Source organism: Enoplosus armatus, chromosome 18, assembly GCF_043641665.1.
Source record: "Enoplosus armatus isolate fEnoArm2 chromosome 18, fEnoArm2.hap1, whole genome shotgun sequence".
Lineage (NCBI taxonomy): Eukaryota > Metazoa > Chordata > Actinopteri > Centrarchiformes > Enoplosidae > Enoplosus > Enoplosus armatus.
In genome coordinates, this window is record NC_092197.1 from 13,068,281 (window position 1) to 13,091,684 (window position 23,404).

Sequence of the window (23,404 nt, forward strand, 5' to 3'; positions counted from 1 at the left end):
GAAGTGGCAGAGCAATACATTCTGGGCTTCCAATGTCCAATAAATTCATCAGTTTAGACACAATTCCAGAGGAGAAAAGTGATGGAAAATCATTACAGTAGAATATACAAGGATTCAAATTACTTGCTGCGGGCAACTGGTGATTGCTTTGTGGTGGTGGGGCCCAATAGAGGGTAGGATCTAAATAGTGAACAGTCTCCCCAGGCCGCAAATGACTAATTACTTATTAATGAGTAGATGAGGAAAGTCTGTGCTTTCAAAGTAAACAGTGGTGAGAAGGCCAACTGAGCAAACGGGGAAGGGGGAAATTTGTAAAGAAGGGCAGAAGAGGGTAAAGAGACTTTGAACAGACAGAATTGACTTTTAATTTAAGGCAGGAGTCTTCATTTAAATATTTTCTTTGCCAGTGTTTCAGTACAAAGAGGGGGAACATGTCAAGCTCAGGGAAAGCAAGAGTGTGACAGAAAAGGAGAGCAAGTGTACAGAGAGAGAAAGGTTAAACAGCACAAGGATAGGAGAGAAAACCGAGGCAGAGCAGCAGATAAAACACATGAAAAAGTACAGATACGTACAGAAATGGAAATGGAAAGGAGACATACCTATCTTGGGTGACCTTTACCGAGAACTGAATCACAGAGGAGTGCAGTCAAGATAAGGCTAATACACTGAGGAGAACATCTTTATTCCAGCCTTTTCTCCTGATGATATTTCAGAAAAAAATTGACAACAACCAGGTAACAGACAACTGTATTCCATTAAAGTTATGTAATCAGATTACTGATACATTTAGTAAAAATGGGGGATTATTAGCAGGATTACAATTTTAAAACACATTTTGATGTTAAAGAACAATATACTACCACGCACGTGTGCACACATTACAACACTTCACGAGTCTCACAACACCCCTCTGGTCTCGAGTGACTTTAGCTGCTCAGAAATCCAGTTAGCTAAAGTTAGTTAGCTAGCTAACCTGTCAATACTACTACTACTACAACTGAAAAATATTTTGGTAGTGTAGGTGACGATGCTGGTGACCAGTATGGGATTTCTTTTCCCTTGTCTTTATTTGCACATTTGGTATTGAAGTAATCCAATAGTATAATACAGTACTTTAACATTGTGATACTTGGATTAGGTTACTGACTAATTTTCTTAACAGGTCGGCTAATTAGTAATTGCATTGGAATACATTTTTAAAGTTACCCTCCCAACTCTGCCAATAACAAACAGCCAAGGCACACGACCTGTAAACCAGAACTGTGTTCAGGATCCGAATCAGCTGACAGGAAGCGCTGCATCACATCTGCGTAACATTAGAATAACCCCAACCCCTTCTTTATTCATAGCCCAACACCGAACCTGCCTCCTTCACCTGCTAAATCTCTGAATAATAACACAACTCATGCCGACTGTTTTGTGCTGGAACAGCGTGAAGAATCTCATACTTATACCTTCACACTCTCACATATTAGAAATTCATTTGCATTCATCAGCAACACTGGCCCCCGGGGGGATCTGTGGAAATATGTCGGATTGTTTAGTCAAAATTACAATACAGCCGGGGCAATTTATCTTTTGAAAAGCCTGTTAATTTGTTCAGGAGGAAATGGCGTTTTCATTTGCATGTTGAATAAGGAGTAGCTGGAGAACCCTTTTCCAACCTGTTACACCGCTATCTCCATGGCTAATGAGGCAGGGAGCGGGGAATTACTGATTCCACCGGGAGCCTTTAGCATGACAAACACACCATGACTTTACAGTTGGCACAGACCACGTCCATGCGTATGTGTATGTGTGTGACTGCACATATGTCTGTTTGTTTTTCCTGCAGCTGCGATGGAAAGCCTGCAATTACATTGAAAATAATTATATTAGATTAGTTAACATTAGATCAAATACAGCCAATTACACAATAAGGCAGAGAGGAATAACGGCCAATAGAATAGCCCTTTGGTTAATTGTGCTGATTTTACTGTGCAGCTAAAGAGCTGGCTTGGTATCAGTATGTATAAAAGTTATCATTCAAATATGTTACGCTATATGGGGAACCTAAATTACTCCTACGTGAAATTATTACCCGTATTTATAGTAGAGGGTAGGAAGTAACATCAGGTATAATTTTATAATCTGGTATGATATAAAGAAGATCTAGAGTCAGTCAAAGATTGTTTTTTTTATTCTTGACTACCAAAACTGCTGAGGTACAGTAACGAAAGGGGCTTTGGGGAAATCTCTCAAAACTCAGATGAAGGATCCTCACCAGAGGTGCAGCAATGTAGTTTTTGGGGTAGCAAGCTCAAAGACAAATGGTACAAATCTAGGAATAATGAGTTTATGGAGTACAGTAACGTACTTATATGGGACTCAACAGGTTAATCCACTTGATCACTGCATAGGCAATTTAGCCTACACGCTTATTCTTTGTATTGACTACTGTTCCTTATCGTAATGGATGAATAAAAATAAATACTTTGTCTCATGACAGCTATTAGGTAAGGTTGCCCCAACAGGTGTCCAACTGACAAAAACAGTTGTTATAGAGGACAAGATGACCAGATTCTAAAATTGTTACTCGTTGTTCCCCATGGTCTTGTTTCCTTCCAGTGTACCTACATTTATTGCCAGTATTTCATTCGTACCTGATTCATATAACAAAATGACATGGTAAATTCCCCTGTATTTATGGAATGATACCGTTTGATCATCAGGTTAATCGTAAAGGGACATGTGGCAGCTAACAGGAAACTGTTGCTGTTTATTGTTTTTGGTATCAATGATTACATTTATGTTACTCATCAACGGTCAGTCAATCAGTTGCTTTACTGTTACCAAAAAATAGTTTGTCCACCACCACTAGCCTTGCTCTGATTAGTGTATAAAATGACTGCTTTGCATTCAGATCGCTGTGACCTTTCTGCACAGATTTTAAACACTGAGACATCAGACTGAGGTCTAAACTACTGTGACCCAAAAGATGGACGGTTAATCCAACTGAATCTAATGATACGTGTGCATGTAAGCCTGCTGATTGTAAAGCAGACTAATAAATTATTACAAACATTATGTGTCTTGATTTTGAATTGGGAAGATCATTAGCCCCTGGAACTCTTCTTCACATAATCAGTCAAAAGATGTCGTTTCTTTTAGTCTTACTGGGTTGTCACACAGCACTTGCAGTGATGGTTGGTTTGCCTTGCCAATAGGGAAACGCAAGGTAGTCAAATTAATAGCAAAATCATAACTGCACAGACATTTTGAGGTGTGTAGGAGAAAGTGTATAATGAGCTTGAAGAATTCAAGGTGCTCTGCCCAGGCAAAATGCAAGTAATCCTATGTCAATGAATCAGTAAACAATACATTAAGAGGATTATACACCACATTATTTTCCCAAAGTCCTAAAGAGTTTTACAGTCCTATCAAAAAAGTGCAGAAAAGAGTAAAACTTAAGGGTAAAAAAACTCTACTGATTCCATCTGATAGCAGCACATGTAGGAATAAAGGCAATAAAGTCTTCCAGAGAGACTCTCAGTCTTCTTTTGTCACAAGTTACAGCAGACTGCGGGGAGGGGGGGGGGGGGGTAATGGGGAGGAGAAGGGAGTAACTCCAGGGAACATAAATAGTTAATGATGCCTTGGCCACTGGGAGAAACACACCAGAGCGACTTGTAAAGTATGCTGTCTATAAACACACCCACATCAGTGCATAGTCAAACATTGGCCGACAGTATGCAAACACATACAGCCAGAGAGCAAAGCAGAGCCTCTGTGTTTAACATACCGGGATCCACACACACACACACACACTGCAGCCCCCACCTCCAGTGATCAGAACTTGAATTACACCATCATCATGGGGATATCAAGCGCTTAAAGGGTATTTTAAAGTTATGTTTTTATGCTATCAGGAAATCCAACGACTGAGAGAAAAAGACAGTGAATAGTACCACAGGTTTAACCCTGTAAGATAAAAGCAACGCGCAAGAAAGCTGACGCAAGATTAATCATCAGTGCTGGGATATTCAGTTACAGTTTGGTAAGCTGGCAGTCAAGTACTGTAAAGTAGCCTGTGATTTTCAAACACTTTGAGGTTTGATCTTTTGGTTGCTAATGAGGTATTTTGGTTGAATTTTAAGTCCGTGCTATCCCAGCAGAAAACATAAAAAAGTTGAACTTCTGAACGATCAGGGTGCAATACTGTTGCAAAAAGGCACTAAAGGAAAAATACCGCCTTTAAAGTTCCCATTAACACACATGCTGACAAATATGATAAACACACACTGCGAGCGCTAAAACTTCATGGGAGTTCATCATCACTGGAGTGAGAGAAAAAGCAATGAGGCATTTTGGCAGATTTCCTGCTCGCCCAGGGTTGACAAATTGCCAAGGCTCTCTGTCACAGCTCCACTTTAAGGCTGCTAACTGTTTCATCTGCCATGATTTAGATCTCAGGCATAAAAGTAGCCCAGCGGAAATGCATATTCCTTACACCTTCATTTGCATCACACAACATGGGGCAATTACAGTCACTTTGAGTGTTAATTTGCAGGAGACAAAGCTCATTGAATCAATAGCTACTTTGTTGTTGTTGTGTGGAATCACCTGAGATAAAAATTCCTCAGACAGGCAATTTTGAAGGTGAGTACATGAAAACAATCTTCATAAATAGGACAAAGACATAATTAAGGTGTTATCCAGTCAAAACAATCCCCTCCAAATTGTCAAAGATGCAGTTTGGAAGGCGCGAAGCACCACAATATCTCTCTAAATTTCTCCAAAATGACTTGGAAGGTTACAATAAACAAACAAACCTCTGTAAAACACTTCATCCATTGCAATTTTTAAAAAATATTTCTTCTACAGCAGCCAGTAAATCTCTTCTAAAGAGACGCCTAGCTAAATGTGGTTACACTTGTTATTAGGGGTTATATTCAGTCAGAAGATTATTATTTCATGTTCTTCAGATTCAGGGTAAAAATTGTGGTATAAATAAAAAAATATATATTCAGTTTTGGTGATGCCAAACATTAACTGTAAGCAGAAAAAAAATACTACCATAAATGAACTCTCTTCAAACTTTGCTCCCAGTGTTCAGCTTTTTACTTCAGTTGAACATCACTGAAATAGCTTGTGCTTCCACTTGCAGAAAACTTTCAACAGCCAGGAGGTTTCGAGTTGATCCGGAGCCAGGGTTTGGTGTGTGGCAAGCTCTTTCTTTGTCACTGAAATAATGTTATTTCACAAAATTGTCTCGCCGCTGAAATTAACATTTGCTCGGCAAAAGCAAAGTAGGACGACAAGGACGTGAGAGTGTCGTTCGTCTGTGTTGTTTCACACAATAAAGCCGTGTAATTGACTACGTGAAGCCACTCTTGGCCACCACTGTCCTTGTTTACATTTTTTTTCATTTGTGATATTATGTTTCTCATTTGCGACATTACGTTTTTCTGATTAGTAGACAAATGACCTAAATAAACAAGCTAAAGACCCTAACTGCTGCTGGGCCATAGACTAGCAGTGTCATGGCAACGTTTGTCTGTGGACCAGAGCATGGTGTGGCAAATCAAGAGATTATCATACACACATTTTCTAGTCTCTAATGCCAGAGATTAATGTCTGATTTTTGCCAACTCCAGATTGTTTTGATTAAACAAGCTGTTTTAAATAATGTTTCAGAACCACAACAGTATAGTGTTGCACAATTGGACCATAACTGTGTTGCCTACAAACTGTGATCTCAAGAACATCTGTGATCTTGAACAAGAAGGCAGATTTGTCAAATTTGCAGAACATCGCTACATACATTATTTTAGGAACAAAGAGGCATTATGCTGGATTCGTTATACCCTGCATGATTCATTCCAGTATATGACTCATAAGACAAACAATGACTTTCTTGAGAAGATTCATCCTGTTGTATGCCTCAGCCCAATTTTACACACAAGTGACAGATGGGTATACTGTAAATGTATTGTCAGATTCGTGGTTGTGGAGTATTCTCATTGGTTGTATCTGTCACTGCTGCTTCCTCTAAAAGCCTACCAATGCCTTCTTTTTAACAGCTTCTATGTCCAATGATATCTGTTTAAATTAGTGTGGAAAATGAGAGAACATTAGTAGAGCAGCAGAGTAAACTGTGCTGACTCACCTGAGGGTGAAAATTTGCACTGAGGAGAGCGAGGAGAGAGCCAGAAAAGTAGAGAGTGTTTCTCTCTGCCGGATGGGCTTGGAGGGGGCCATCACCACAAAGTTATGGTCCAGCTTCAGCTCTAACAGCGGCTGAAACAGCCTGACGCTGCCAATGCGCTGCATCGGTGTATGTCCTGCAAAATAGCCCATCGGCCTCTGCTGGTCTGTGCGAACGGAGCCGCTCTTTCTTGAGTCCTCTGAGCTGCAGTCTCCGCTGTCTGTGGTTTGAACCATGTAGTAGAGCTCCACAGGAGTGCCCTGGGCCTGCTCAGAGACCCTCTTCCTGCCCGGCCTGACAGTGGGCGGGCTGAACCAGCTGGCTAGGGGCTCCAGCTCGGCGACACATATCCCCAGCTCACCTTTTAGCCTGCATGTCCCGCGCACCTCTTGAGTCTCGTGGAAGGCGAACATCCTGACGCAGGGCAGCTTGTGGATGGCGCTGTAATCATCCCAGTCCCTCCCTGCAATGTAGAACAACACTTGAACCTTTGGCCAACTGGGGTGAATCCTCTCACTGATGATGTAGGTGTGGACCTTCCAGTTGAAAGTGAAGAGGGGCGGCGACGACGCTGATGTTGGCACTGACGATGATGTGAAGGAGGGTGTGTTAAATGGCCCTGGCAGGGTCTGCAGCAGCTCCAGAGGGACAGGCTGATGGACAGACAACGGTCCATAGCTAGCGTTGACAAAGGGCATCTGCCGGGCCTGGTGGATGAAAAAGGACTCTGTGCGGGCCTGCAGGCTGGAGTTCCTCATTAAGTCCTGGTTGGCCTCCTGTAGAAAGAATGCTGACTCAGCATTGAGGATCCGGTAGCTGACAGGCAGATAGATTGGCGTGGGGCCGTACCTCTGCAAGCCCTCCAGGATCACCTTGCTGTCCACCACTGAAACAGAGAGAGAAAATGACAATGAAGGAGTTATCTACGCATTAAACTTGGTTTCAGCACCTGGGTTAAAAGCACCTGGAATAATCCAGGACACGTCTGGTCATGCATCATGGTTCTTAAAGCTGTATGAGGAAGATTTATTGTCTAAACCTTATCAACAAAACCTGAGCCAGGTGTGAAATCAAAGAGCAGAATGAGAGAAATTGGGGGAAATAACTTCTGACGTGGACGGCGGCTCTTCACATTTAACATAACATTTGCATGCATTGCCTCCAACCTGAGGCAATCATATCTCCAGTCAGTTCTAGTGGTGAATGTTAAATGGTTTGTTGGAGACATTTCCATATGATATCACTTTCATGAGCCGCTGCTCTTATTTAAAGGAATTTGTTAGACTCAATTCAAAACACTTGCGTCTTCCTGAGTCGCTGGCTTATCAGGCTTGTCCACGTTCCCCCCTGCTCTCAATCCTTTTCATTATGACGGACTAACTTGATCTGTTTTTCCTCTCTCCTTCAATCTTTCCTTCTTTCTTATTTTTCTCCATTTTTTTTCTCCTCAGACTTCATCATCTGTCTCCTTCCTGCATCCTTCCCTCTGCCATTCCAACCTCCTTTTATGTTTCACTACTGTCAAGTACAGAAAGTTGGCATCAAATGCCTGGTCAGATTCTTAAGCCGTGTCCCAATCCCCATACAGCATTAGTAATTCTAAACAGGTTATGAGTATATAGTGCATTCACACAGAAAAACTGACAAAATTACATACTCTTACTTAAATTACTTACTCTGACTCTGACTTACAAAAGTCAATATGTACATATACTACAAAGATTTTTAATTGTTCCACAATGCAATACTATTCAGTATTCACAGCTGTAAAAAATTAAAACAAATTGTGGATGGTGGTGAGACAGCTCAAGGAAGATCTTTGAAAAACATCTTGGTTTGCCTTGGTGAAGTCTAATTGGCAGAGGCATTTCAATTCTGCAGTTTGATTGATGCCTGCTGTGAGTACATGATGCATAACTTCCTGTTAGTACAAAATCTTACTGCTGCAAAAACAGTATACTAAGAAAATGAGTGCATAGCATATACTGTATGGAACTGGGAAACAGTATTTTTCTTTACTATCCTTAATTTAAACTTAACTTAATTTGCACTGTGTTCTGTAATCAACAAAAAGATGTTTTCAGAAAAACCTGGGTATATTCCTCATGCTATCATACTTGCAAATTGGCACTATTGAAAGTATGCCGAATTAACTATAAGCACTCTTTGTTTGCAATGTACCCATGGATGTACAGACTGTCACTGTTACTTTGACACTGAAGAAAACAACCACGTCCTGGACTTATAGGGAGCATCTTGTTTCAATGATTTTTTTAAGCGGATTTATGGAGTTTTGTTCGTGATGGACATATAATGATATCCTCTGAAATCTAAAAATATGTGTATCATGTCTGTATGTTCACTTGACTGAGTTTTGACTCTCGACTCTCCCACGCCTGCCTGGTATTTATTCAGGTATTGAATAAATGATCTGTTTGCAATTGTTAACAGAACTCATATTGGCACCAGTATTGTAAAACATTTCAAATGATACCCAGACTTTGTAGTCTCTGAGCCTCTCTCGTTCTCTTACTTAACAGTTTTGTTCACACAGCACACTCCTATATTAAACCAACCAGCATGCCCTTCCTACCTCACCTCAGACCCTGCATGGCCCTAAAACCTGCTTCCATCCATCCCTCTCCCCATCCTGCAAATCCTCCCCACTCGCCATCAAGCTCCAGATATTTGGACTGATGGAGTAGCTCATGAGAGCCCATTGATTTTCTGTCCCGAACCCTCCGTGCTGTTGGAGACGTGGCGTGGCAGTGATTTGTGACAATCCATGGCAGCAGAGCAATGACCGGCTCGCCAGATGGACAGAACCAGCATCAGGCACAAGAGCAGCACTTCAAAAAGAAATCTGCTCCTCAAAGAGGATTATTGAATCTGAAGTTCACTCAATTTTCAGGGAAGATCAAAACATTTAAAGCTTTTTCACAAGTTTACTGTACATTCAACAATATATATATATATATATAGGAAAATGACCTTATATCTCCATTTAATAATCAATACCTCTCATAATGAGAAAGTCATGAAAAAGGATAGTGTGCCTGGTTCTGTGCCATGCATTAGGCTATTTACAGCCATAGATCAGACAGCTCCTGGTGCTGAAATGACGTTTTCATTATCTGCCTTTCATTTGAATGTCTTTGAGAGATGTCTTTCATCAAAAGGCACTGTCTTTGACTGTGACCCAGCCTAATGGGGAGGCCTAATGAATCGATCAGACAGTCAATATCCGATCCTTCATCTGTTATCACTTTTAAGTTGAGGTGTACTGGAGCAGCTCTATTTTGGTATATTACACTGGTGGATTGAAACTTCAATGGCAGGAAATCAGCAATCATCTACATGCCATCCGTTTTGTCCATTTTATTCCCTAATAAACACAAAAATGTTCAAAACATGGCCTCTGTCTCTACCACAGCTATGAAGATTGTGTTTGGTGGCAAAATGGAAAACAGCCGCACAGCTGAACCTAATTACGGACCTCTATTCTATATAATCATATGCATTAATAGTAAAAAGTCTGACACTGATACGGGTAACAAAGCCATGGAAATAATAAAAATGAATCATAAATATAAATTAGTTGCACTATTCTAAAAGCCGCTGCTTTTTTGTATTCATGTTGCGCTCCTTCTTCTAACTACTCGGACTCCTGAGTTAAACTGCAGTTTTATACACCACTGCATCCCTGATGGGGAGGAATACTAAAGGATGTAAAGACTTCCACTGAGACAGTCCACTGTGAGAGACTGCTGGTACAGTTTTGACTGAGAGAATGATGTTTACCTTTACCTTTACCAAAAGGGTGCTTAGTTGGTGCTGGATCATGCTTATAGCACAGAGAGGATTTTCCTATGTTTCCGTTTCTCTACACACTGTCCTAGCTTCCACTTACCATGACACAGATGAAACTAAACTAAATACCTCATTACAGCAGGAAAATGTTGTAATTTGTAGATTCAGATTTAGAATATGTCCCGCTCTATGACACCAATAGGTCGTCGTAAATAGAGAGGCAAAGCCGGTGTGATTTGCAGCCCTGGGTCGCCCTTGGATTTCATGTCTGCAGCTACTGTACTTGTAAATCATGTCTGCAGGACTGTTTCTGCAAATGAAAAAGGGAATGATTTGTGCAGATAACTTAACCCCTGTGGTAAATCCTGGCTGTAAACTCTTGTGGAGGATTTTCTGGGCACTGCCAGCCCCTCAGGACGCGGGCTGAGGAGTGTGATCACATATCAAGCATGCAGCTGAACTCGACTGGCCTCATCATTAGACATATGTTTGATTCAGGATTTAATGTCTTGATGTTATATTCATGTAGTGTGAGCCAGGGGTGGGGGGGCACAAGAGCATGGGACTCAAAATTAAAATGCATTTAAAGTATTTGCCATGGAATTCCTACAACATGCAGCAACTTCCAAAATAAAATCTCAAAACCGTATTAAAGCATTCATGTCCCCAAGACAGCCTTGTGTGGCTTCAAATCAAACCGTTTCTTATAATCACCTGTTCTTATCCCTGGCGACCTGAGTAGAACTTCGCCCCAAAGTGTATAATCCCTTCATCTTGCCTCCCTCCTCCTCCTCTTCTCATCCTATCTTTATCCTCCACCATGTGTGCATCTTGCAACCACTCCCTGATCAAACATATTAAGTTGGCCCGCCTTCAGTAATGCATTAATCAAACAAATGTTCTTATATGAACTCCATAGAGAGAGAGAAGCGATGGAGGTAAGAGGTGGGAAGACAAGCAGCAACAGGGATGGAGTGGGGAAGCGGGAGGTGGTGATGATGGTGGATTGTCTTCTGAAGTGTTCAGAAAAAGTCAAAGATCACGGCACAGCAAGAGATGATGTGCATGGCCCAGATGCCTCCTTCATTGTTGGATTTAGTTTTTTTCTTGGTGAACACTGCAGAACATTGATCTCGCCTGCTTCAGAAACACCTGTACAAGACTTCCAACCTGCTGATGCAACTCTTACTGTCTCTCCCTTGACTGAAAAAACAACCACAAGTGGAAATCTAAATCTGGTCCATCTGTCTTTCCATTCATCCATTTTTTTAAACCCAAACAGTGTTTTGGTCCATGACAGGCTCAAAGGAAAAGCCTGGCAATGTTTCTTTTTATCAAATAATCCAAGAAAGACCAAAACCAGAAATGAATTTATCCTGCTATCAAGCAAAGCATGATATAGCTTATTCCTTTGTGCCATAGAGCTCCATTTTATTCCATGTTACCTCCTTACCATGAACATGGGCACTGTAACTTATTTACATTCAGTCCCACAGACACTGTCCTGGTGCCCAAATGAGATTAATCCACAGCTGAAAATAGTCCTGAACAAATACACTATTTCTGTTTGAATAACATTTGCCACAAACTTTCAGCAAACTCTCTTTGCTCCCACTTCTGTATCAGGAAGTGCCAAAGCTTTTCACTTTACTGATTGCGGGTTTTAAAGAGGAAGGCACATCTTGTTTTGTGTCTTCTAATGCTGACATTTAAAAAGCTTTTGAAATCCCAAATTTTCATAAGTCCACAAGGTAAAACATTAAGTCGTGATCTTTACCTGGCATTTTCTTTTGTTAAACATTTGCTCTATGTGGGAGCCTGCCCTGTGGAGGGACTGCTGAGGGGACCTTGAAGTCACCATCAATGGACCTACTGTCGGTCAGTATGAGAGGTAACTTTTTCATTTTCAGCCCCAGAACAATGGAATGAAAAGGGTATTTTGGGATCTTAGAGGGCTGGATATAAATGTCAGCTGCTGCTCAGATGGAGAAAATGCCATTGGCAAAGTCAAGAAGTTTAAAAACCTTATCTAATACGGTTTCTGATAAAGTCTTGTGCGCACACAGAGGGGAGAGGAGGCTGAATGTCTCCAAAACCACTGAGCAGCACGACAATTAGCTAAGATATTGAAAAAAAACCAACTATTTGAATTGCTGAACCGAAGACTGGTTTTAAATTTAAACCATCAATATATTTTTTTTCTGTACAAAACAAACCTAAGTTATAAGAACCAAGAAGAAGATTGTCTAATAGACATATATTCATTATCCTTAAGCTCATCCATTTACAATCTCAAAAGCACACTTCTTAAATTCATTGCAGGCTACTAGAGATCAAACCGTCTTCAGTGGCTAGCAATATAATCCCCTGGTTAGTGAAATGTCCTGGGTGATATCTCAACACAAACAAAACATGGAGGAACTCTAATCGCTCTAAGTGCCCATCACATGCACCCTGACACTGCAGGAGAATCAGGGCAGGCCAGAGTCCACTCCCAGCTGGAGGTTAATCAGATCACATAAAAGCAAAGCACACCTCATCTTTCATCACTAGGCAACACATTTATGCAGCAATCGATAGGTGGAATCATATTTTCCCCTTTCAGAGAAATGAGGGAAAATGAAGTATTGTGACCCTATCAAGATGGATGGGGCAGGGCTTCATATCGTACAAATATCAGCAATAAGTCTGAGCCTTGTGGTTCTTCAAAACTTGAGTTGTTTTCGTCTCTGACAAATCTTATGGCCTCTTAAGTTCCAGCATGGCCTTTGGGCCATATCTGTCGATAAATTCCCCGAGACTGAACATAAGTCATTTACAGCATGCTCATCATCTCTCTTTCTCCCGATGCACCTGCCTCTCATCTCACCTTCTGAGCACACAATATGATCACATCAATACAGATATATTAGCAGGGCCAGATGCCGTATTCCTCTGGGACTGTTGGTCTCCACGAAAGACATTCCTCACGTTCACATAGGCAGCCATAATCCTATAAATGAAGCCACTGGCAGCAATTGCTTAGAAATAAAGAGGGATTCATCCCAAAGGCATAATTATTCATTTACATATTAAAAAATACATGTTTTGACATGTTCTGAGATTATGGGTTCAGTAGGGGTAATGTCAATTACTGCTAAAACAGACATAAAGAAAAATTAAGCCTTTATGATGAATCCCTCTTTATGTGAAACATGTTGATGTATTTGAAATAATGAACATTTGCTGGCTGTGCAGCCTTTCACTAGCTAATTAAGTAAAATAAATGAAGTAGCCTGAAAAGAGAATTAAAACAGTTTTAGATAATACAGTTCATCATTCTTTGATCATACTTTCTACCATTAGGCAGTCTAGAATAGGTAATCATTGTTTTCTGTAAGTCCTGGACCCAATTTGAATACTGCCCATTTTATATGCTCTGTGATACAGAGAAGATTCAACATTATCATCAAAAACAAACAGGAAGCTAAAATTTGCCTGTTTTCTCTGCTGAAATTGACATGCAGATAGTAATTAGATATTACATGGTCCGAACAATACCGAAAATGAGCTGTTTGTAAGCTGTCACTTGTTGTGTTGCACCACAAGCATGCCTCAATTGCATCCAAAAGGTAACTGCTGCTAAGAATGACTTGTAAAATCCATCCTCCTTTCTCTGCACGCTGGGAAATAATGTATTTCAGTGCTACAGGAATCTTAAAGAAACACTAATGGAAATAAAATAAAGATAAACCTCCCATCTGGGCATTAGTCATGCCCAACTTGGGAAAACTTCCAGCGGCTTCCAAACATTTCTTTGTCTGCACAAAGAACATTTTTCCCACTCATTCAGCGAGGCATCACGTCTCCCTGGTGGGGGCAGCGAGCAACAGCAATGAACAGCCATTTGCCACTTGTGCAGAGAGGAAAACAACCTCAAAGCTTTCTGCCTTGAAGACACATTTGGGACATGAATGGGCCTTTTATGACACTTCAATTCTGTCCATTGCCTGTGGGCCCACTGTTGTGCATGGTACAGTGTCAGGAAAGGGAGGAGGTGAACGGCGGAGCAGGGAGTCACTAAGGAGCCGGTGGTTGTTTGGATGAGATGAACTAGGAGATGAGAGCTCTTGAAGGAACGGGGCCAAATATGCTCAGCAGAGCAGAGCAGCAGTTTGAGGGCACCCACAGGGGTAATCGAAGGCTTCAACTTTAACTATGTGGGCTCTGCTATTGTCATTTAATACCGCAGATTGCCTCGGCGAGCTTATGAATGTGACTAGCTCTCTCTCTCTCTCAGTGAAGTAACCACGCTTTGAAAGTGAGTCAAATAAAAGTAGTGACAGTGACAGATGATGCGGTGGTGCGCTTAGACGGAAGAAGACCTGTGTCATAAATAACAACGACTCTCGGCACATGGTAATCATATCCAAGGGAATCCATTTCAGGTATACTGTGTATGATACACTGGGGGTGGGGTTTTTTTTGGGGTGCAAATATATGAAATCAGATGCAGTTAAGGGGGTAAGAATAATGCAGTGAGTTGGCAAAAGGGAGCAGGGTGAGTAATGTTCTGGCATTTCCAGCAAGGTTACATTGTAAGAAAGTCAATGGGCCTTGGACATCAGGCGCTGCAGCTGCTCCAGGAGCTCGAATAATGCAAACCACAATATTAATTATGTTCAGAGGAAGGGATGAGAAGGGATTCAGTGTAATCACTTATTGTCTTTAAATACAAATGTACGTGTGGAGAAATAATGATAAAGTTTTGTCTCACAATTTGTACAAATCTCTCACAAAATAACATTTTTTATATGTAAACCAGTTTTATATCACCAAGTAAGTCAATGAAATAAACATCAGTTACATTATTTAACATGTACCTTTTACACTACCGTTAAAGCGTGAATAATTCAGCTAAAGATCATGACAAGAACATCCAGGATATTGTATATGAACAGATTATGGCAGTGTGGTGGGCAGGTGTTTAATATTCTTCAAATCATTCTTATCCAAGTATCACAACTACAATCTGTACAATCCATAACTGATAAATCCTTGTTACGGAGTACATTAGTCATTAGTTTGTTGTGGATGAGTGATTTCCTTTCAATAACTGAAGACATACTGTCCAAGCAATCAAATCAGGGATAGATAAAAATAAAGGATTAGAAAAAAGATTGTACGTGAGCCGTGCCAGATCAATGCTCGGAAAGCTTTTCCTCACTTGAAGTTGCTGCTTTGACAGCGAAAAATAAAAACACATGAGAGAAATGAAGATTAAAGCAGAACAATTTTGTTTCCAAAACTTACTGAGGCCTAAGTGTATTTATCCCATAAACAAGTAGAATAGTGAAGAGTGACAATCTGTTATTTCATCCTTCTCTATAAAAGTGTTGTTTTCTGTCTTGTCCTAGTATCACACAGACAGAAGGACAGCTCTATTGGTCCCTCCATAATAACAGGTTGTAGAAATCAGAGTGAAAATGGGCCGCCGAGGTGAGTGAATGTGTCTTCAGTTAGAGACACGCTCTTGAGTTAACATTTTGCAAGGATGAGAAGTAGGATGGGTTGTACGGTGAGGCTGAAAAAAAAAGCAAGCGAATCTCAGGCTCTACATGGCAAGACTGGAGGGCAGTAATGTAAAACAATGACATTTTACAACATTTTACAATGCTGTTCAAGTAAAAGCAGTCTAAGATGTTAGCGATGCGCTCCGTGGACGTCTGTAACTGCACAAAGCTCCCACAGAAGTCATTTTTTACAGCTCAAGGATCTGTATCTGCTGCCTGGTGGAGGGGGCGGGGGGGATTTAAACAGGAGTCGAGGGGTTGTTAGGTTTTGTGTGCTACAGTATAATGAGCGCTCTGCGTGTGACAGCACATGTGTTGAGGTTTATGTGGTTGGGAGGATAAAATCCAATGTATCAGAACACGCTATACAGACATGCAACTCCAGGAAGGGTCCAAAACAGAGGAGATATGCATGTGTGCGTAGCTTGTGTGGGATTATTTGTCAATGCATGTCATAATGTGCATGCTTGTGCTGTAAATGTATGTGGGATCTTTGCTACTTTATTATGTATTTATGTGTGTCTGAGTGCATGTGTGTGTGCGACTGAGCATGAACACACTTGGAACTCCTTAGAGACGACGGTCATGAAGCCTCAGGCAAACTCCATCAGTAGAAATTTAGACTTTGAGCCAGCATGCACCCCACTGGTCAAACTACAGATGATCAAAAGTTTAGCCTCTACAGCTCTAACTGTAATATCTGTAAGTATGGCCCAAATGCATTTTCGGAGCTCTGAGGAGTGTGTGTAGTGAGACGCCTCTGGCGCAGATACAGTGGTCTGTGTTGCTCGTGGCACTGGAGGAAAGTTGCGCGCCTCTGACAGCAGTGAGGTGGTAAACAGCATGGAAGAGAGGAGCCTGGTCTCCCTGGCCCTCAGGAAGTCCACTGCACGCTCCAGCAGGAGCAGAGGGAGAGAACAGACAGTCATTTCGCTGCTGCTCAGAAACTCTGAAATGAGATGAACTCAGAGGTCTCTCCCTGCAGCAAGCAACGCTCACGGCATGCATTTCTTTATCCATATCCTCCCCCAAAAGTGCCACAGAGAATTTTGATTCTTTGAGTGAGCTTAGTGGTTAGGGGAATAAGCGGAAAATGGAAATAAAGACGCCACGAGAAAGGCTGTCTATCATTTTCACTCAATGCTCAGACCTAGTTTTATTTGTCAGCCTCATCTTCCTCTTGCCAGATTTTGTGACTAACAGAAGCTGTGAAAGGTTTAGTCAGATAATTACCTTGCGATCGCCTTGGGTTTTTGCTGAGAAAAAGCTTTTTAGAGAGTTTCTTCATTTTTTATAGCCGGTCATAAAATAAGATGCCGCGCATCATAAAATGTCTTTACATCACTGTGGAAAGCTGTCTCTCTTTGGTACATCACTCATGGTTGAATAACATGTGATACAGAGGCCCAAGGTTACCATCCTACAGGCAAGTAGAGTAAATCTCGAATAAATCTGAGTAAGAGAATAACAATCTGTTGTTTCATCTTCTTCTAGACGGTACAACTATGAGAGTTATCTTTTTTCGCTCCTTGTCCCCATTTCACACAAGCACAACTCTATGAGCCCTCCATAATAACAGGTTGTGGAAATCATAGGAGAGAAAAAGCTGTTGAATGTTCAGGTAGAGACACACTCTTCAGTTTAAATTTCCTTGAACAAGTATGAGAAGTCTGGTGGTACAGTGAGGCTGACAAAAGTAAATGACCTTAGAGAAAAACGACAGGACGTACAAATGTGAAGTACATATATAGAGTAGACGAGTGGCTGCACACACACTGTGTCCTCTGAAAACGAAGAACTCTCCTTAAGTAACGCCTGCACTCAATAAATGACTAGTTTAAATCCTTTCCTAATACTTGAAACAACTATAACTCCACCTAAAACTCCATGTAAGACTCCTCGCTGAGTGAAAAAAGCCTTTAAAACTTGCTCCTTCCAAGACACCTGAGAGCCCACTGCCAGGTGAAATTCTTAAATAAGTCTAATCACGATGCATTGCATCAGCAGGGTAACCTTCGACACCACTCACTCTGGACGGATGTCTAATAAAAGTGAGTGGGTACACTGCTGTATGTCTAGCCCAAGCAAAACAACATGAGAAAAACGTATCGTTTAAGGATTTAAAAGCCAATTTGATCCAATTGTCTCATTTCTTTTAAAACATTCTGTAGTAGAGCTTTGATTGCCGCTGCTTAGACGATGAGTCCCATGATCGTACGTCACAGCTGCGAGACGTAAGCTATAACTACTCATGCAACCACTGCAGCTTTGAGATTCGTATATATTTTAAGACATATGCCATCTATAAGGTGCTAACTACATAACAAGCTTCGTAGAGTTGTTTCTTGTGGTCTTTTTTCAGTGGTAAAAAGTATTTGGAGTATCGACTGGAGAGGAGTGTTGTTTCCTCTAATGGAGGTGATATTGTTTTATGGAGGTTGTTTAAATCTAAAAGTGGTGCGCGTGTGTTGATTCAGAATTGTGATATAACTGACAATTTTGCTGTAGAGGTAAGATGTATTAAAACTAAAATAGAAACATTTTGACTCCATTAAGGAAAGGAAATGTTTTTCAGAAAACTCACATCATGTTGGCTATTTGAAAGGCAGTTCTTTCAATATAAAGGTAACTGTCTTTGAAATCACGAAAAACTACAACTGCAGGCTAAATTAATTACCCACGTAAATTGACTAGAACAAAGCAATATAAGAAGTGGGTAAGTGGCACTGCAAATATTCCCGGAGGATGACCAAAATTGAGCCGTAATGATAGGCCCTGTCCAGGTAATAATCAAGCTATTATTCTGGCAAACTTTTGAAAAGACATTTTACTTTAGCAAAGGATATTTTCCTTGTGCATTACCTGTACTCATATGTGAGACAACCTCCAAAATATACTCATATAACTCATATTAAAGGACGTGCTGAGAATTGACTATGTTTACACAAATGACTCTCTAGTTAGGTTATAATAAAAGGTTATAATTTAGGTTTCTCTTCTGTCACAATGAGACTGGGATCAAAGCACATGACCCAACGTTTGAACCACAATGCAATGATACACTATGACAACATCAATGAGACCACCCTGCAAAGGTCAGTACGGCTGAAAGCTGAATCCGATTATAAAGTGCTTCAAGCAGAAGTATAACAAATGGCTGCTGATCTTGAAAGTCTTCATTCAAAAGATGCTATCTAATATGCTACTGGCTCTAGGGATGGCAAATGACAGCCGGTCAGACTGAAATATCTCAACAACAATTGGATGGATTGCCATGAAATGCGGTACAGACGTCCATGTCCCCCTAAGGATGAACTGTAATAACCTTTCATTCAGCGCCATCATCAAGTCAAAGTTTTGCTTTCTGGTTTATTAGCTTGGTTTATGACACTAACCTACATTGGTGAACATGGTAAGCATTATACCTGCTAAACATCAGGATGTTAACATTGTCATTGTGAACATGTTGTCATGTGAAGTTCAGCATTTAGCTCAAAGCACTGCTGTGTCTATTAGTATAGCCTCATGGAAAAGCTGGCATGGCTGTAGATTTTTAGTCTTAGCCTCTTAGTTTCTCTTTTTCCCATTATAGTTTCAGCTAACAGCTAGTTACACTTCTTACTGTGTGTCTTGGTGGATTTAAAATCCATACTTTCATTGAGAAGACATAATGTTTTGTAATGTATAATCCTTGCAAGTAACCTTCGATGTTGCTGACTAATCTGAGTTTTTGGAATGCAGACTTGTTGTTGGATGGTGTTGAAGTTGCTGTTGAGACTGATGTAAAGGTGACATGACTTTCTGCTTTTCTTTCAAATCACATACATTCATTTCATTGCCTGTTCATGCCTGAACATTCAGTTCTCCACAGCCTCTGCCGCTTTCAAGACACATGGAAACATGTAGCCACAATGGCATTTATGTCACAGTCTGGCACTTCCACATCAATTGCTGTCTTTGAAAATCAGTCAAAAGCATGTAAAGACTACAGTTTGTGTTCCCTTTTGGCTTGTTCTCATGCCATTGATCATCCAGATGCCATCAAGCTCACAATCTGGGGATCACTTGCCCTCTCCTCAGTTCTCAATATTAACATTAACCCTTTTATCAGAGGGATCGGAGAGGTTAGCTCTTTTGTTAAGAACACGGCTGGTATGAAAATGAGCAGAAATTGGTGCAGTAAGAAGAGCATCATACAGCTATAATGGCTTGTGGCTCCTGTGTGATTCAGAGAGAACTCTAATGAGTGCACTTAAACTTCCTCTCTTGATTTTCTCTATTAGCATGTGCACGAGCGCATTTGTGCTTACATGCATTGGTATTCATATCACATGTCTGGGTGTCCAGAAAGCAGAGCACGCTCTTGGAGAAAAGCACTCTGTTGATGAGAGCAGATCAATACCTAAGCCACCTATTATCGTCTCTGACCAAACTGGGAACCCAAAATGATTCTCCATTCAAAGTTAATGACCTTTCCTAAATACCAGCACAAGAGAGCTTGCTTGTTTATGCTAGTCTGCATCGATCTGACACTGTGTGTGTGGCCCTGGACAAATTCATTGTATTCACACAGGCCCTGTTAAAACAAAGACTCTCCCCGACTTTGATCATAGCCCCCAGGACGAAATATAAACCAGAGCGGATGACCGGCCAAGCCAGGCAGGAGGTCCACTGAGGGAAGAAAAAAACAAAGCAGGTGTTTTTTTCATCAGTAGCTGCAGCTGATTTACCAGCATGGTCTTTACTTAAGGCTCACATTCAATGGCTAGTTGTGCTTTAACAACCCAGCTGAGCGGTTCATGAGCATCATATTGGGCATCATGCCTCGCAACTCTTGGCAGCTTGGCGTAGCTCCCTTGGCCACTAGCAAGCTCTTGTTGTTTTTATATTCTCACTTCAGCGGCAAGAGCCATCAAAGATAAAAGCACAGTTGCTCTTTGTCACACAGAGACAACAGTCATGAAATTTTAACAGCTCGAAGTACTGATCTAGCAGTGGAGACAAAACTAGTCCCTGAGCAGAACTCAAATTCGGTGACACAGATTCAGGGAAATAAAATGCAGAAGTCAGCCTGCTATTGGCATGATTAGGATTGTTATGGTGTCTCTCAATGAGATACGATAGAATACCATGCATAAACAATTTGAATGACCACTGTAGACAACATATAAAATATGTATGCTGTATCTGCATACATGTACTAAATCATTATTCCTTTTAGGAAACATTGAAATGTTTTATTCACTAAGAGCAATTAGTCAGAAATAATAATTTGACTGTGTAAATACATTTTAAAAAGCAGCAACAGCACAAACTCATTGAGTTGTCAGGATGAATGCTCTGCGAGATTAGCCTACAATGTGGATCAATATGTATTGAATAGGGCTGCAAGTAACAATTATTCTCATTATCGATAAATTCAAATTCAATTAAGTGATTTATCATTTTGTCTCCAAAAATACTGAAAAATGCCCATCGCAATTTCCCAAAATCCAAAGTGATGTCTTCAAGTTGATTGTTTTGTCTGACTAAAAGTCCACAACCTAAAGACATTCAATTCAACAGCTAATTCTCACCTTTTAGAAGCTACCACCAGCGATTGTTTGGCATTTTTGCTTGATAAATGACTGAACTGAATAATTTGTTTTAAAGAAATGTGCTCGGTTAATTGTCTGTCAATCATTTAATTCAGCCAAAAGTCATTCAGCCAATGAATTTGTCATCAAGATGAAAAGCAGAGATAGAAAGAAGAAACAAATAAACACTAAAGGAGCACTACAAGGTATTTTTAGATCTTCTACAATAATGGCTTCACCCCATGCATACCATCCGAACCACCCATCTCTGACAGCATATTACAGTCTGTCAATGGCTACAGAACTCTGGCCCCTGAAATCTCCACAAGGACACTGTTTATAGCTGGGCAATCTCTCCAGGGCTCTCATTCTCAACTCGGCATCACTGTGAACCCATTTCGGAGCCGCACAGGATGTTTCACGCTCCTCGTTCAGTCAGAGACGAGATGGCTTCAAAGGTCACGCTGTTTTCTGTGTGAGGGGTCTGACGTGCTCAGGAATGAGGATTGTGTGTGTGCATCATATATGTGGGCCTCTATTTGTTTGTGTGTAAATATACACAGGTTAGTGTGTGTGCCTCATGTGTAGCGTGTGTCAGCGTTTGCGTAAATGTGGGCATAGATGAATACCTCAAACACAACATGGACCTGCTTTATTAGGATTTATGTGTGTGTGTGTGTTTTCCAGATCTGTGCTCAGCCCCCTGTAGAGATCAGTGGGGCATGTAGAGGAGTGCCTGTTCCTACCAGTACACAGTGCTGCTGAGCTGACAGCGCACACTGTTCAGTGGCTTGGATATGAAAAAGAATATTGGGCAGCTCAAGGGGGGTCTTAGAATCACACACACACACACACACACACACACACACACAGTCCCAGTGGCTGCAGTGTCTCTCTTGATCTTACTGGTGAGACGAAATTAACAGTGGGCATCTCTGGGGTTCCACATTAGCAATACGAGGATATCGCCCAAAAATGATCACCCAAACATGTCTCCCCTCTTCTATTATTCACGTTCTCTCTCTCAAGTCCAACTGTATCTCTCTTCCTTTCATGCATCATTCACCGTCTGCTGTTCAAGAACTTTTCAACTAGTACATTTGTCGGTGACTTCTGGAGAGAACAATAGGAGAAGTGCAGACTTAACTGAGAGAAACCCAGATGAGGCCAGCTTCTCTGGTGCAACGTTGATTTGATTAAACGATGTGTGCGACCTAAGGCTGACACTAATGATTCTTTTCATTTTCACTTAATCTCAATTAAGTTTTGATTAATTCAGCAACCATTTAGTTTATAAAATGTCAGAAAATAGGGAAAAATACTGACCACAATTTCCTAGAGGTATTAGTACAGATATAAATTACAGAATGATGTTTGTTAATGCCTTCTCTTGTCTGGCGCCCCTTGCGTCACGACATCGTTTGTCAATGCCTTATTGGACTGTTTTCTGACCACCTCTATACTTAGCAAACACAGATTTAGCATTGAACTCTTACAGATGGATAGTCGGATTCACAATGGCCAAAATCGATGCAGCATAACCAGAGATATTGTCTTTTTCATTCCATTCATTCTTCTTCCTTGTCAAAACCTGGTGCATGACCCACGATGCAACTTGCCCGACGACAATCACAAGCAGAGATGAGGAGCGGGCTACAGAGGTCTGGTAAGTTCATTTCTTTCTAACTCCACACATTTTTAAACTTGTAGTCTTCAGCCGCAGCCGACATCACTTGGAGCAGTTTCTCAGATTTCACACAGCTCCCTCGGGAGCCAAAAAAGGCTTTGTACAACTTTTTTCACACACTCCCTAAGACCTGTAAACAAACTTTTATGTGTAAAGTCACTTGAGTTCTCCTTAAAAGTATTTGGTTAAGGTTAGGAAAATATGGTGGACGTGGTTAAAAGAAACCGTGTCGACGGTTAGTAAGAAATGGGATGTGAAAGTCAAAGAACGTCACACTACTTCCGCCTTTGCTTTTGAGAGATGACAGTCATACTTCACCCAGCCACAAGAGGTCCTCGTCAGACAAACGCGAACGTGGGTCGCTTTACCGTATGAGTGCAAATGCAACATGTGTTTGAACATAGTGGTCGAGCTAAAACTTTACAAAAACAGGTTGCACCATACAAGTTAGTCCCAACGTAGCATTAAGATATAACTTAAACTGATGTCATGACGGAACAATTAGAAAGATGGAGGAGACTAATGATAGAAGGACGAAATGTTTCTTGAATATTTACACCAGGAGCACATTGCCCTTTACATTTACAATGGA

The 23,404-nt window shown here is 41.0% G+C and overlaps 1 protein-coding gene across 1 annotated transcript in view; it reads right to left on the minus strand.

Moving 5' to 3' along the window:
* LOC139301197 (transmembrane protein 132C) overlaps positions 1–23,404 on the minus strand; it is a 127,843-nt gene that overhangs the window by 80,508 nt on the left and 23,931 nt on the right. The window contains exon 2 of the mRNA XM_070924523.1: positions 6,149–7,073. Coding sequence (XP_070780624.1) covers positions 6,149–7,073 — 925 coding nt within the window. The remainder of the gene's footprint in view (positions 1–6,148; positions 7,074–23,404) is intronic.